The sequence below is a fragment of the Ranitomeya imitator genome, chromosome 5, assembly GCF_032444005.1.
Source record: "Ranitomeya imitator isolate aRanImi1 chromosome 5, aRanImi1.pri, whole genome shotgun sequence".
Taxonomy (NCBI): Eukaryota; Metazoa; Chordata; class Amphibia; order Anura; family Dendrobatidae; genus Ranitomeya; species Ranitomeya imitator.
The window spans coordinates 259070919-259087894 of NC_091286.1; the positions used below are offsets into that span (position 1 = coordinate 259070919).

The 16976-nt window shown below is 41.7% G+C and overlaps 1 protein-coding gene across 1 annotated transcript in view; it reads right to left on the reverse strand.

Annotated features, from left to right (window-relative positions):
* Window positions 1-16976, reverse strand: part of RNF217 (ring finger protein 217) — a 97727-nt gene that overhangs the window by 12430 nt on the left and 68321 nt on the right. Inside the window, exons 2-3 of the mRNA XM_069726097.1 lie at window positions 8670-8903; window positions 721-885 (exon numbers count right to left, since the gene is read on the reverse strand). Coding sequence (XP_069582198.1) covers window positions 721-885; window positions 8670-8903 — 399 coding nt within the window. The remainder of the gene's footprint in view (window positions 1-720; window positions 886-8669; window positions 8904-16976) is intronic.

Here is a 16976-nt window from a genome sequence, read left to right on the forward strand (position 1 = left end):
GATAATTGTAATGTGAGATCATTACTTTGGCCTTTGTGAAAAGATTGTGCTAGTTAAATAAACTCTGGTTACAAACATTGTACACTGCTGGGTCAATTATTCATGACCTTTGAGTGACATTTGGGAGGATACAGCTCGGGGCCAATGTTGCTGATAAAAAGGAACAGGGGTAACAGGTCTTCCACCAACTGGTGAGACGAGTTCGGATGTGGCACGTCTGCCTGACATCTCAGGTGAAAGCAAACAGGCTTGGAAAATGCATCTGTCAACATTACAGTTTTACCTTGAAGAAATCACAACTCCATTTTTCTTAAGCTTACTTGGGGAGAACCAAATTAGGTCTGTCTGATAGAATAAAAAATGGGTAGTTTAAGACCTTCTGAAGTTCCTTGAAGACAAGATTTAGAAATACTGCTCTGGAGGACCATCATTGTTGAATATTTTTTAATGGGTGGTCTCTAGTAGTCGTTTTTTCCAGTCAATCCCTTGTATACCCAAATAGGATAAGTGGACTTAATATCAAATTAATTTTAGTTCCGTTTAATACAGTAACGTTGCAAAGAACTGTACAAAATCAGAAAAATTATCTTTCCGATGTGATGATTTACCATGAAAATATATTGTTCCCGATTAGTCAATAAAGTATAAAAGTATTTACACGGACCTTAATAAAAGGTAATTGAACAAACATGACTCCCGTGCACCTTCTCAGATACTCACCTTACATCTCGGACACTTCTGGGCATTCCTTTGCCCATACTCAATCTCATTAGCCCAGTGACGCAAAAGTTTGTCTCCTTTCTTGTACTCCCTGCAGTTAACGCCTTCATGCCAGGGAGAATGGCACTTAAAACACCATACAAATTGGCAAGATGGACACTGAACCTAAAAGCAGAAATAAAATAAAAATACATCTATTACTTATGAATTTATGTTTGACCATTTGTTAACAGTGTTGACTGGTCACAAAAAAGCAAATTGTGAGAAATCATCATGTGCAGATTAGGAATCGAGTATATTTTGTGTGAACTATTTTCAGGGGTGGACAAACTTGTAGACTTCAGTCCAGGAGCCAACATGAATGTAGTCTCCATATATTAGCAAAATATAATGTGATTGTACATCTCACTACATCTAGTTATGGGGCAAGAACCCTAGATCATAAACGAGCAGGGCCAGGACTGCTCATGTCAAATTGTAGAATTAGGTCACAATTGAACAATGACCCAGCCACAAGGTTAAAAGTTGGCAGTTTTTGCTTTCATTGCTTTTCCCGTTGCTCCTATGTCTATTCCAGCAAATGATTTTATTTACTGCTAATTTTTATGGTGATTTCAAGGGGGTGTGGCTCATAGGATTCTTTGGGGGTATATCTTTAGTTTGCTCTGTACTATTACCTTGTGAGCAAAGCACCTTTGGTAAAGACCATAAAAGTTAGCACTAAATAAAAAATAAAAGAATAATACCCAGAAGTATAACAAGAATAAATTAAGAGCAAAAAATGGCCACTTTTGTCCAGTTCTGGGCACCACTTTTAAAAAAAAAGACAATGAAAAACTAGAGCATGTTCAGAGAAGAGCTACCAGGATGGTGAGCGGGCTGCCAAGTACGTCCTATGAGGAATGGTGAAAGGATCTGGGAATGTTTAGCTTGCAAAAAAGAAGGTTAAGAGGAGACTTAATAGCGGATTACAAATATCTGAAGGGATGTCACAGTGTAGAGGGATCAGCCTTATTCTCATTTGCACATCGAAACACGAGAAGCAATGGGATGAAACAAAAGGGAGAAGATACAGATTAGATATTCCAAAATACGGTAACTTTTTGACAGTGGCAAGTTCTCCTTCAATGGAGGTCTTGAACAGAGGCTGGACAAAGATGGTTCAGTGAATCCAGCATTGAGCAGTGGGTTGGACATGATGACCCTGGAGGTCCTTCCACCGTTAACATTCTATGATTCTGTGACCTGGTGACAGGTCCTCAAAGATGTAGAGCAATTCCTCTATAAAGGACCAGAAGGAGCTCTAACTCCTTCTGCAGGTATCATCTGCACACCTTCCGAAGGCTGAAGAATCTTACGCTACCTGCCATCTGTTGTGCACTAGAAGATTTTCGGCAGATCAGTGAACCTCCACATTTTCACAAAATGCAATCAAATTAGCCCCTCAATATACTATGGCAACAGTAATATCGCAGTCAGATAATACAGGTCATAGTGCTCAAGCAGTCTGTTGCACTGTCCTCACGTGTGTTATGTAACTGCTCTGCATATTTAAAGAGTACAACAAGACATCGTTTAGTCACTAGATTGGTATGCTAAAAATGAGAGTGATCCGTGGGTAATCCCAAAGGGAATGCGGTCACTTATGTGCAATATAGGAACTGTATTAAAATAAGCTTGTTTTACTGGAAAGAAACCACTGCTGGAATAAATACAAGGAGATCTTGACAATACTTACTATACTATACATTCACATACCGAACCATTATATCAGTGCTCTGCTACCTAAGCCCAGACAACCGTTGTAAAACCACAAATCACAGCAGTTTCACAATGATTTAGGGGTAAACCTTTTAATTACTGATCAGTATTTCTAATGTTATAAATCTTTGTAATAGACTACATTGCCTTACTGTGCTTCTCTTTATCTTGGGCCTCTTTCACACTTCCGTCCTTTGGTGTCCGTCGCAATGCGTCGTTTTGGGAAAAAAAACGTATCCTGCAAATGTGCCCACAGGATGCGTTTTTTCCCCATAGACTTGTATTGCCGACGGATCGCGACGTATGGCCACACGTCGTGTCCGTCGTGCACTGGATGAGTCGTGTTTCGGCGGACCGTTGTCACGAAAAAAACGTTCAAGGGAACGTTTTTTCGTACGTCGGGTCCACCATTTCCTACCATGCATGCGCGGCCAGAAGTCCGCCCCCTCCTCCCTGGGACTATACAATGGGCAGCGGATGCGTTCAAAAACTGCATCCGCTGCCCACGTTGTGCCGAATTTTCACAACGTCCGTTGGTACTTCGCGCCGACGCATAGTGACAGCCCCGTACCGACGAAAGTGTGAAAGAGGCCTTAAACACCATGATGAAAGTGCTGGCTTGTCTGCCTAGTTCCTGCTATCTTAATAGCTGATTTGAACTCCAAGTCTAAATAAAGGGTTAGTACTCTGATCTTCAATGCTCCTCTCCTCCGTGCTCACAGAAAGACTAGGGCTAGCATGGCAGAGGAGCAGAGAAACCCTCCCACAGTACAGACCTTATCTAGACATGCAGTCCAAATCAGCTACCAAGACAGAATGAACTAGGCAGACAAGCCAAGCACTTTCACCCAGTATTACAATCAAAAGAAAGCTAGATCAATTAATGGAGCATATTACAAAGATTCAGAACTTTACAAAGACTGGTGCATGATTAAATAAAAGTTCAGATACTCTAAAGGAAAAATCCAATATAAACAAAAGGAAAATCTAAAAGGCCATTGCATTTATTATATAAGAGTGCAAACAGCAATTATCCATGATACAACATTGGCACTGATGTAATATTCTCAGTGGCCACATAGCAGACATTTATTTTTAACCCCTTTACCCCCAAGGGTGGTTTGCACGTCAATGACCAGGCCAATTTTTACAATTCTGACCACTGTCCCTTTATGAGGTTATAACTCTGGAACGCTTCAACGGATCCTGGTGATTCTGACATTGTTTTCTCGTGACATATTGTACTTCATGATAGTGGTAAAATTTCTTTGATAGTACCTGCGTTTATTTGTGAAAAAAACGGAAATTTGGCGAAAATTTTGAAAATTTCGCAATTTTCAAACTTTGAATTTTTATGCAATTAAATCACAGAGATATGTCACACAAAATACTTAATAAGTAACATTTCCCACATGTCTCCTTTACATCAGCATAATTTTGGAACCAAATTTTTTTTTTGTTAGGGAGTTATAAGGGTTAAAAGTTGACCAGCAATTTCTCATTTTTACAACACCATTTTTTTTTTAGGGACCACGTCTCATTTGAAGTCATTTTGAGGGGTCTATATGATAGAAAATGCCCAAGTGTGACACCATTCTAAAAACTGCACCCCTCAAGGTGCTCAAAACCACATTCAAGAAGTTTATTAACCCTTCAGGTGTTTAATAGGAATTTTTGGAATGTTTAAATAAAAATGAACATTTAACTTTTGTACACAAAAAATTTACTTCAGCTCCAATTTGTTTTATTTTACCAAGGGTAACAGGAGAAAATGGACCCCAAAAGTTGTTGTCCAATTTGTCCTGAGTACGCTGATACCCCATATGTGGGGGGGGGGGGGGGGGGGGGAACCACCGTTTGGGCGCATGGGAGGGCTCGGAAGGGAAGGAGCGCCATTTGGAATGCAGACTTAGATGGAATGGTCTGCAGGCGTCACATTGCGTTTGCAGAGCCCCTAATGTACCTAAAAAGTAGAAACCCCCCACAAGTGACACCATTTTGGAAAGTAGACCCCCTAAGGAACTCATCTTGATGTGTTGTGAGAGCTTTGAACCCCCAAGTATTTCACTACAGTTTATAACGCAGAGCCGTGCAAATAAAAAATATTTTTTTTCCCACAAAAATTATAATTTAGCCCCCAGTTTTGTATTTTTCCAAGGTTAGCAGGAGAAATTGGACCCTAAATGTTGTTGTGCAATTTGTCCTGAGTACGCTGATACCCGATATGTGGGGGGGGAACCACCGTTTGGGCGCATGGGAGGGCTCGGAAGGGAAGGAGCATCATTTGGAATGCAGACTTAGATGGATTGGTCTGCAGGCGTCACATTGCGTTTGCAGAGCCCCTAATGTACCTAAACAGTAGAAACCCCCCACAAGTAACCCCATATTGGAAACTAGACCCCTCAATTAACTTATCTAGATGTGTTGTGAGAACTTTGAACCCCCAAGTGTTTCACTACAGTTTATAACGCAGAGCCGTGAAAATAAAAAATCTTTTTGTTTTCCCACAAAAATTATTTTTTAGCCCCCAGTTTTGTATTTTCCCAAGGGTAACAGGAGAAATTGGTCCACAAAAGTTGTTGTCCAATTTGTCCTGAGTACGCTGATACCCCATATGTGAGGGTAAACCCCTGTTTGGGCACACAGGAGAGCTCGGAAGGGAAGAAGCACTGTTTTACTTTTTCAACGCAGAATTGGCTGGAATTGAGATCGGACGCCATGTCGTGTTTGGAGAGCCCCTGATGTGCCGAAACAGTGGAAACCCCCCAATTATAACTGAAACCCTAATCTAAACACACCCCTAACCCTAATTCCAACGGTAACCCTAACCACACCTCTAACCCTGACACACCCCTAACCCTAATCCCAACTGTATATGTAATCTAAACCCTAACCCTAACCCTAGCCCTAACCCAAACCCTAGCCCTAACCCTAACCCTAGCCCTAATGGGAAAATGGAAAAATACATTTTTTTTTTATTTTTCCCTAAGGGGGTGATGAAGGGGGGTTTGATTTACTTTTATAGTGGGTTTTTTAGCGGATTTTTGTGATTGGCAGCCGTCACACACTGAAAGACCCTTTTTATTGCAAAAAATATTTTTTGCAATACCACATTTTGAGAGCTATAATTTTTCCATATTTTGGTCCACAGAGTCATGTGAGGTCTTGTTTTTTGCGGGACGAGTTGACGTTTTTATTGAAAACATTTTCGGGCACGTGACATTTTTTGATCGCCTTTTATTCCGATTTTTGTGAGGAAGAATGACCAAAAACCAGCTATTCATGAATTTCTATTGGGGGAGGCGTTTATACCGTTCCGCGTTTGGTAAAATTGATAAATCAGTTTCATTCTTCGGGTCAGTACGATTACAGCGATACCTCATTTATATCATTTTTTTATGGTTTGGTGCTTTTATACGATAAAAACTATTTTACAGAAAAAATAATTATTTTTGCATTGCTTTATTCTCTGGACTATAACTTTTTAATTTTTTTGTTGATGATGCTGTATGGCGGCTCGTTTTTTGCGGAACAATATGACTTTTCAGCGGTACCATGGTTATTTATATCTGTCCTTTTGATCGCGTGTTATTCCACTTTTTGTTCGGCGGTATGATAAAGCGTTGTTTTTTGCCTCTTTTTTTTTTTTCTTATGGTGTTTACTGAAGGGGTTAACTAGTGGGACAGTTTTATAGGGCGGGTCGTTACGGACGCGGCGATACTAAATATGTGTACTTTTATTGGTTTTTTTTTTTTTATTTAGATGAAGAAATGTATTTATGGGAATATTATATATATTTTTTTTTTCATTATTTTGGAATATTTTTTTTTACACATTTGGAAATTTTTTTTTTTACTTTGTCCCAGGGGGGGACATCACAGATCAGTGATCTGACAGTTTGCACAGCACTCTGTCAGATCACTGATCTGACATGCAGCGCTGCAGCCTTCACAGTGCCTGCTGCGGGGGGCTCAGGGAAGCCCGCAGGGAGCCCGTCAGCGGTGACGTCACCGCTCTGCTTTCCGGCCGCCGTGCTCACAGCCAGTACAGGAGGAGAGCAGAGCACAGTGCTGGAGGACAGACAGCGGTAGGCAAGTATGTAGTGTTTGTTTTTTTTTTACTTTTAGGATGGTAACCAGGGTAAACATCGGGTTACTAAGCGCGGCCCTGCGCTTAGTTACCCGATGTTTACCCTGGTTACCAGTGAAGACATCGCTGGACGGTGTCACGGGAGATCCAGCGACGAAATAAAGTCCTGGACTTTGTTCAGCGACCAACGATCTCCCAGCAGGGGCCTGATCGTTGGTCGCTGTCACACTGGACGATATCGCTAGCGAGGACGCTGCAACGTCACGGATCGCTAGCGATATCGTCTAGTGTGACGGTACCTTTAGAGGGAAGTGCACGCTATCAGCCTGATGAATGGAGGGAGCACGCAGTATCCACCGCTGATAGCGCCACCTGGGACATACTCCCCTGCGTCTATGTACTGCTTCTACAACCTGAATTCTATATAGCTTCAGGCTTTTTTTCTGATGCATCTTAGTTCTAACTTTTGGGGCTCCTCCAACATACTAGTAATCTAGCACACTGATGAAGGTCCAGTTACGACCGAAACGTTTGTGTTTACTGTATGTATAATAAACCCCCATTTTTGCATCACAACACGTCCGGAGTGTGCCAGTCACTTGTTATTTACACATTGAGGCTTGGGAACCTATGACCGTGCACCTCCTCCTTTCGGCTGTGCTGAACATTTTCTATATTACCATTGTTAATATATTCGTCATCATATTATATAGCACTGTGTACTGTACTGTGGCTCATTTTGCCTTTCTACCCAGTTAGTTCTTCTCTTTTCCACTGGGTCTATGGACATCACGTGACTAACAACTGACTAGTTGAATCCTTCAAAGCTCTAGGATGACTTGTGCAAAGAAAATTGACCTACTGTTTCTACAGTCACAAAAATGTATGGCAGGGGTGAGGGTGAGCAGCTTTTTAAGAGTTGAAGAAGGGGATGAGTCATGCAAGGGCAAGAGACTTCCTGTTTCTACATATAGCAGAGAAAAGAGAATAACTTACTGGGTAGAAAGGCAAAATGAGCAATTGTAAATACACAGTGCTATATAATATGATGATCGCAATAAACTAAAAGGACAAAAACTTTGATGGGAGGACTTATTTAAGGCTGCTCAAGAACCTTTGGTGACTTCAGTCATGTGAACATAACGTCATTAGAGGTTTCTTAACTGCAGGGGTCTAAAGGAACTGAAAAGGAGACAGGTTGGTATGCAGGATTGGCATTAGGGAGAGAAAACCAAGCAATTTCTTATGCCCCCGCTGTCTTAGGCACCCCCAGCATATCTATTCCAAGGCTAAGACTGCTTAAGAACCTTTGGGGACATCACGGTCATGTAACCATGTGGTCACCAAATGTCTCTTGCAGGAGTCTAGAGCTGAAGAGGAGGAGACAGGCTGGTATATATGTGTGTGGTCATGCATGTGCATGTACATTTCTGCCAGAGGTGCACGGCACTGGTGAGATTCCTAATTAATTAAGTGGCAGGCATCTTTTAAGGAATTAGGTGCATCTTACTCCAGCAGCTCCATTCATTAATACTGACCTGCACAAAGCCCATCTTAATGAATCAGGGCCATTGTTCACGCTAGCGCGTTGCCAGGAGTAAACCGGTGATGTGCTGCCGAGAACATGATACACAATTCTAACCCCATCTTCCCTAGTCAGCATGTGAAAAGTATAGACTGCTGTACATTTAAAAAGGAAATAGGATCTCAAGAAATTCATTCAGGGTTTGGAGAGTTATTTTGATGTTCCAGAATTTTATTTATTTATTTTTTTAATGAGATGACCTGATTATATTTGAATAAATGTAGATTTTTTTTTGTTCAAGAATAAATTTGTATTGTTGTATATGAAAAAAAAAATCCCCTGAAAATAAGCCCTAACCTAGGATTTTGAGAAAAACATAATAATATAAGACCCGGCCTTCTTTTCGGAGAAACGCTGTAGCTGTTAACAAGTGCAGACAGTGATCTAGACCATTATCTACAACTGATCGCAGTAAAAACCCAATAGATGATCAAATGTTTAACCATACAGGCACTTGTGAAAAAGGCAAGACTCGTCACTCAGACATCCTCGTTGCACAGGTCATTGGCTTACTTTGAACTTGATCTCGGATTTGCTTGGGTTTGGAATGTGGATCTTTCTCTTGAAGGTTGTAAAGTGCTTGCACTGTGGACAGGGCTTGGTGCTAGAGTCTATGCGACTAAGTTCCAAGAAGTATTTGTATTTGATGATGTCATCATGTGGCAGATTGAACAAAATGGTGGCTTCATCCAGGTGTTTATTGCATTCAGTTATTGGGCATTTTATCTCCACTTGTCCAAGCTGCACCTGTAGGTAAAGTATAAGAATAAGCAATGTTTTAATCAGTGTTTCGCCCCTCTGTGCATTAACATTTAGAAATTGTAAACTTGCATTCAATCTGGGAGTAGGACGGCTCATGCGAGAAACCAATGCATTCAGTACAAAGCTTTGACAACCCTCCAATAAGCCGACCATAAACAACGATCATCCACCCAAAGCAAAGCTAAAAGGTCTATTTAGAAGAAGCAAATTTAGCTTGCAAGTATCTGATGGAAATTTTCATAGCAGAATCCTAATACATAGGCTGTTATTTTCAAATGCCTGATGGATGTAGCAAAATATGCATTATAAATGCCGTAACAAGCTGCATTTAGAGATAGGAACAGCCATCACGATGGTTTTACAATGTTTTGCTCATTTTCTGGATTTGCAATGAGAAAGGATTGTTGCAAAAATTGTCCTTCAGAAATGTAATGGAAGCTTGTTAATGTAGCGTTCAGGCCAGGTGCCTTGCAAAATGACAAGACTTCCCAACTTTTTTTTTTTTTTTTAGCAATGGAAAACCCTTAGGGCCCCCCCCCCAAAAAAAAATAAGTCTATAAGCACTAATACTCATGTTCTAATTCAGAGGTCCCCAACGTTTCTGGCCTTGAGAGCCACAGTCAGCTCTGAGAAAGGGTCGCGAGCCACATCCAGCCTTGAGAGAGGGTCGTGAGCCCCCCTCAAAATAGTGGCAACCAAAGCCCCCATTACAGGCATAATGTTAACCAAAGCTTTTCCACAAAAATCAATCACCGCAAAGCAGTATACAAAGATCCAAGGGTTCCTACAATACCCCCATTCAGTATTCTATAAAGCACTCCCAAGACAGTGTCATATCCAGCTTCAAACACCTCCTCTGACAGGTGGTGTCATCTTGTCTCCAGCGTACCATACTTAAATCATCTCAAAACCCTAAGACCAGTAGATGTGCATGCAGATCTGCTCTTCTGTGCAGGGCTGCTCACAAAATTCAGATGTGCTCTTGATACCTATTTGCTAGAACTGGAGCGAATGCACCAAGCTGACAGACAGCCGCGAGCCACAATTCATGGGTCCGCGAGCCACATGTGGCTCCCGAGCTACAGGTTGGGGACCCCTGTTCTAATTGTTCCCATTTGTAAGCAAAATAAATCAGCAGTGAAACAGTGTGAACAAGGGCAAGACAACAATAATCCCAAACCCATTGATTAATTCAGACTCAAGAGCCCACACCAGATCCCCCTAAATCATACCCCAAGGTCAGACCCCGGGTCAAAAATCTAAATCACTCCCTAAAGCAAACAGCAGGTATTTATTTCCTCTTCTGGCTTCCTTATCATCTTTAGGGTCCTGCACATGTCAACCAGTTTCAGGACACTATACTTTGCCATACACATGTCCTCATGCAGGTTAGCGTCAGGACCCTTGTATGCTCGGCCATACACAATATGTCATTGCTCAGCGTCAGGTCCTGAACGGCTCGATATTGCAGGTAGACCTGGGACACCCTGGACTGCAGGGCTGCAACTCCCACATTTAGGCCATTGCATGGTCTGGAAAAATGAAAGGAGCATGGAACGAGCAGTCTATATATGATATGATATAGATAGGCCAATACTCTTGTAAGATAGATCAAGCTAGTACACATGGCAAAAATTCCCTTCTAATAAAAGAATCAAGCAATCTACAATGAACAAAATACTAATTAGTGATGAGCGAGTGTACTCGTTGCTCAGGTTTTCCTGAGCATGATCGGGTGACCTCCGAGTATTTATGACTGCTCGGAGATTTAGTTTTCATCATCTCAGCTGAATAATTTACAGCTACTAGCCAGGTTGAGTATATGTGGGGGTTGCCTGGTTGCTAGGGAATCCCCACATGTAATCAAGCAGGCTAGTAGCTGTAAATCATTCAGCTGCCGCGATGAAAACTAAAATCTCCGAGCAGTCAAATACTCGGAGGTCACCCAAGCGTGCTCAGGAAAACCCGAGCAACGAGTACACTCGCTCATCACTACCGTATTTCTAAAGTAAGCTTGGCTTGTGTACATTGTGTAATAAAACCAACACAGAGGTATGGATGCATACATATGGTAGTCATGGGCATGGAAGCATTATTAATCAGGAAAAACACAGTAATGATTTACAGCCTTTGGAGTTTCCCTCTGTTCCCATCCTATAGGGCCGCAGTAAGTTCTCTCCTGGTAAGCAGGTGTGATCTAGATCGGTAACTTGTGACCCACTGATCTGAGTTCAATCGGTTTAGCTGTTCTGTTGACACAATGAAATGCCGTCCTCTGTACAACCTGACACGGAGCAGCAGCTTTAAAAGCTTAGTCACTCAATTACATCAGATGCAAATGTAGCGAAAGAGATCAACTCTAACGGGAGAGTCGTACACACACACACAAAAAAAAAAAATCTATGATGCAATGGATGAGCTAATTATTCTGCCAAAAATCTACGTCCAAAGCTTACATGAGATGCGGCAAATATATCCAAGTATACACCACTGCTACTGTAGGTCACCAAGCCTTAATCACCATCTAATAGAGTAATAGAAAATTCTAGAATCTATGAACATTTATATGACCACCTGAAGGCCCGAAGCTGCACTACTAAAACATGGTGGTCATGGAGACCTTTGGATTCAACCATTAATGTGCACCGATAGTGACTGTTCAAGTCAGTAGGAAGAAATGTGGCCCTTGGCTCAAAACTACAAGGTCCCATAGGAGGACACCCCAATATTGCAGAGGAGCATTAAAATACATATAATAGAAAGCATTTTGAAAAATCTAAAGGCGTCTTAAGCTCTCCCTTAAGAATAATTTGTCAGTCATATCTTGGCATTCAGCATAACTAGTTAAGCTTTACTCAAACGTACTCTGGCCTCTACCTGCAGGTTCAGATGAAACTGGGAGACAACTATGGATTCATTTATGGTAACTAAACTTATGGAGAAGGTTGCAACCTCTTCTGGGAAGGTTTTTAACAAGATTTTGGAATGGGTCTGTAGAAATTTTTGCCCAGTCACCAAGAAGAGCATTGATGAGTTCAGACATTGATGTGGGGCCTGGCTTAGTGTCTCTGTTCTAGTTCATTCCAGAGATTTGAAATGGGGTTGAGGTCGGAGCTTTCTGTGGCCAGTCAAGTTTTTCCACACTCACAACCATGGCTTTATGAACCTTGATTTGTGCACTGAGGCAATGTCATCCCAGAACAGAAAATTGTCCTCGCCAAACGTTGCCCTCAAAGCGGTGTACAATTATCCAAAATGTCTTGGAATGTTGAAGAATTAGTTTCAGTGAAGGGAAATCTTAATGAGCCAAGGTCTACCCCTAAAAACAATCATATCATTATTAGTGGTGAGCGAGTATGCTCATTACTCGAGTTTCTCCGAGCATGCTCAGGTGGTCACCGAGTATTTTGGAGTGCTCGGAGATTTTGTTTATGTCGACACAGCTGCAGGATTTGCGGCTGGTAGACAGCCTGAATACATGTGGGGTTGCCTGCTTGTTAGGCAATCCCCATGTATATTCAAGCTGTCTATCAGCTGCAAATCATGTAGCTGAGGAACTAAATCTCCAAGCATGCCAAAATACTCAGACCACCCGAGCATGCTCGGAGAAACTCGAGTAACGAGCATACTCGCTCATCACTAATCATTATCTTTCTACCAGTCAGGCAGGGAACATTCTCCTAGCACATGCCAAACTCAAGATTCACCCATGAGACTTGCCATATAGAGAAGCGTGATTCGTCACTTGACAGGACACGTTTCCACTGCGCGTGTGCACGACACCACTATCTTGGCATTGTCTTTATTGAAGGGAATTACTTTTTTTTTTGTGGATTCGAAGAAAGCACTTTATGTGTGCTTAGCATCTAGACACAGCTCCACATATATCCTCTTCCCAATATGCTGTATCTCTAGGTCAGGGGTCCCCAACTCCAGTCCTCAAGGCCCACCAACAGGTCATGTTTTCAGGATTTCCTTTGCATTGCACAGGTGATGCAATTATTACCTGGGCAAGACTAAGGAAATCCTGAAAACATGACATGTTGGTGGGCCTTGAGGACTGGAGTTGGGGACCCCTGCTCTAGGTCATCAGTTGGAGGTAGTTGCCACAAAATACTTGTACATGTAGGTCATGATTCTTGTAGGGCACAGGAGAAGTAGTTGTGAAAGCCCATCTGTGTCGACAAGACTTAAATTAAAGGGAACCTGTCACCCAGTTTTTTCAGATTGAGATATAAATACTGTTAAATAGGGCCTGCGCTGTGCATTACTATAGTGTATGTAGTGTACCCCGATTCCCCACCTATGCTGAGAAATACATTACCAAAGTCGCCGTTTTCGCCTGTCAATCAGGCTGGTCTGGTCAGGTGGGCGTGGTGACATCGCTGTTTCTTCCCCAGCTTTCCGTTGGTGGCGTAGTGGTGTGCGCATGTCCAAGTTCCGAATTCCCTGCGCGCACGTGAAGAAACAGCGCGCGATCAGCGCTGTTATCCCTTTCATCGGTGGGGCGGCCATCTTCCTGGGGCCGTGCGTGCGCAGATTGAGTGCTCTGCTGCACGGGGCTTCAGGAAAATGGCCGCGGGATGCCGCGCGTGCGCAGAAGAGATCGCGGCGGCCATTTTCCCAAAGCTGAGATGCAAACTCGACTTTGGGAAAATGGCCGCCGCGATCTCTTCTGCGCACGCGCAGCATCCCGCGGCCATTTTCCTGAAGCCCCGTGCAGCAGAGCACTCCATCTGCGCACGCGCGGCCCCAGGAAGATGGCCGCCCCCACCGATGAAAGGGATAACAGCGCTGATCGCGCGCTGTTTCTTCACGTGCGCGCAGGGAATTCGGAACTTGGACATGCGCACAGCACTACGCCACCAACGGAAAGCTGGGGAAGAAAAGAGCGATGTCACCACGCCCACCTGACCAGACCAGCCTGATTGACAGGCGAAAACGGCGACTTTGGTAATGTATTTCTCAGCATAGGTGGGGAATCGGGGTACACTACATACACTATAGTAACGCACAGCGCAGGCCCTATTTAACAGTATTTATATCTCAATCTGAAAAAACGGGGTGACAGGTTCCCTTTAAAATGTATATCATTTTATATTTAATTATGTATCCCCTTCCTAACAAGTCCTGCCGATCAGTGAGTGTCTGGGTCCTCAGACCCTCATGGACGGCTCAAAAACACTCTGCAGGGTGTTACACAACAGGAAATAGATAACGTTGCATACCACTCTGTGTACGTGCTCATGAAGGACCCATGTGCCTCTGCAAGCTGAGCAGAGAGTTTGTTTTTTTTTGAGTGACTGGTGGGAGTCTTACAAACATGCCCCACTGGTCAGCAGGACAGGTTAGGGAGAAATTGCTTAGGATAAAAAATATTTTATAATAAAATGATAGGTACACTTTGGCTGTAATACCCATGCTACCGTCAGGGGTTTCCTTTTGTTAACCACCTTTTAACATGATTACTGGGTGTCAATTAGTTGCTATACAGGCAAGAGGCTAAAAAATGGCCCCCAGGTCAACTATCTTCCTACTCTAGTAGGGCCTAATAGGTGATCATTGTTTAGAGTTCCCTAGAGGGATTGGGAAAAACAATAGTTGATAAAAATGTTAAATTAAAAAAAAAAAAAGTACCTTCCACTCGCCGTTCTTTATTTTATGGAAAAAAAAAAATGTACATTTATTGCCGAATTCACAACAACTAAAGCTTCATGTCTTTTAACTGCATGGAGAATACTGTAAAAAAAAAAAATATATGATGTCAGCACTGATACACTTATTTATCCTACACTTATTTATCCTACCACCACCCACACCTGGCCAGTGCCATATGCTGAGTAACAGCCCCACACCATGGTGCTCCCTCCTATAAATTGCACAACTGGTATGGTGTTTTGAGGGTGATATACAGCGTCTTTTGGCCTCCAAACAAAGTGTGTATTATGACATCTAAAGAGTTTTGGTCTCATCTGACCAGACTATATTCTCCCAGTATTTCACAGGCTTGTCTAAATGTTGTTGAGCAAACTGAAAACGCTCTTGAACATGCTTTTCATTCCGTTATGAAGGTGTGTGGTGAGCGTGCATACAGGCCATGGAGGTTTAGTGCACTGCTTATAGTTTTCTTTATAAACAATTGTATCTGATGATTCCAAGTCTTTCTGTAGTTCTCCACAGGTGGTTATTGGCTCTTGGACAACTCTTCTGACATGATCACTCCTCTGGCTGAAATCTTGCAGGGGGCACCTACTAGTGATCGGTTTATGGTGAAATGATGTTGTTTCGAATGAAGGATTATGGCCCCAATAGTGTTCACTGTAACCTTCAGTAATTTAGAAATTCTTCTGTAACCAATACCATCAGTAAGTTTTGCAACAATAAGGTTGTGAAGGTCTTGAGGCAGCTCACTGGTTGTACTCATCACGAGTGGTTTCTTGTGCAGCACCTCGGTAATGAGAAACTTTTTTTTATAGGCCATCAGTTGAACCAGCTGATATTTTCCACTACGTGGCAGGATTGCTTTCTAATTACTGATAAATTTCAACTGTCATGACTTTCAATTGGTTTTTGCACATCTGTTTCTTCATGTGTTCAGTACGTTTTCCCTGTATCATTTCTCATTATTGCACATAATTTATGGACATCTATGGCTTGATGTATTTGCCTGTGTGGATTGGATGGGTTGTTAGAGACAACTGGAGAGAATCTCATGTCAACAGCACCTTTAGAAATATATTTACTTAGAAAATTGGTGACGTGTGCAACACTTATTTCACCTGGTGTGTGTATGCAAGAAAGACACATACATATTGTAAGACGGCAGCTAAACAACTCCTGGTTGGAGTGGATGTGTCACTGAGGTACCTGGTGCCAATAGGTATTCCTTTAGTGGAGCAGCATGGGTTCAGGCGTCAGAACTGGCAAGTGATGGATGGGCGAGACTGGTCATTGCCAACGTCTAATCTGGAAAGTGCAGGAAAAATCTGCATACCTGTGTGAATGCTGCCTACTGCTGAGAGAGTGAAAAAAAAAAAAAAAAATTTATATATATATATATATATATATATATATATATATATATATATATATATATATATATATATATATATATATATATATATATATATATATATATATATATATATATATATATATATATACACATATACACACACACACACACACACCCACATGGGATGCTACGCTAACAAACTGCTGTGATAGATTCAATGCGCGGCTAAGTGGGATATGCTTTCAACACGACCGCGTTCCACGTCATTTAAGCTTACCCAACATGTCGCTGGGACTTCAAAGAAATTCCATTCTCATAAAAAAATAATTGAGGGAGCTTTTGTTACTGGTTGGACATTTTAGATACACTCTAGGAAACAAGAGCCCTGGCTATAAACAAGCCATTACAAGCTTTTAATCTGTTTGAGCAGAGTTGTAACAGCCAAACCCATGTTGACAGGTGGGTTTAATGATACCGATCATTAATTACTGGTATGAAATGTCCTGGCAAGAACATATGGGCACTGTACAATAGAAATAGGTACAAATACACTAGTAACAATGGCTTTTACAGGTAAAGGGATCCTCCAAACTGAAAAGGAAACTTTTAGATCACATACTGACATGTGAACATGGCCTACGTATGCATACATCAATACATCCATATTTTTAGTTATATTTTTTGCAGGACGAGTTGTATGATTTAGGATTTTACCCTATACTGTACTGGAAAACTGTTAAAAAAAATAAGTGCGATAAAAGTGCAAAAAAAAAAAAAAGTACAAAATGTACTTACTATTTTTTTTTGGTTTACCATGTTCACTAAATGCTAATACTCACCTAGCAGTAGCATTCCTCAGGTCAGACTGAGTTGAGTTTGCAAGTACCAAACAAGTATAGGTTCTCTTTTTTATTTAAGTGAAGAAAAAAAATTAAAGTTTGTAAAAGAAAGAAGAACAAAAAAAGCCATTTTCAGAAACCAGTTGAGGCCCTATTTTTCGGGATCTGGGTCTGGATGAGGGCTTATTTTTTTTTAACATTTGT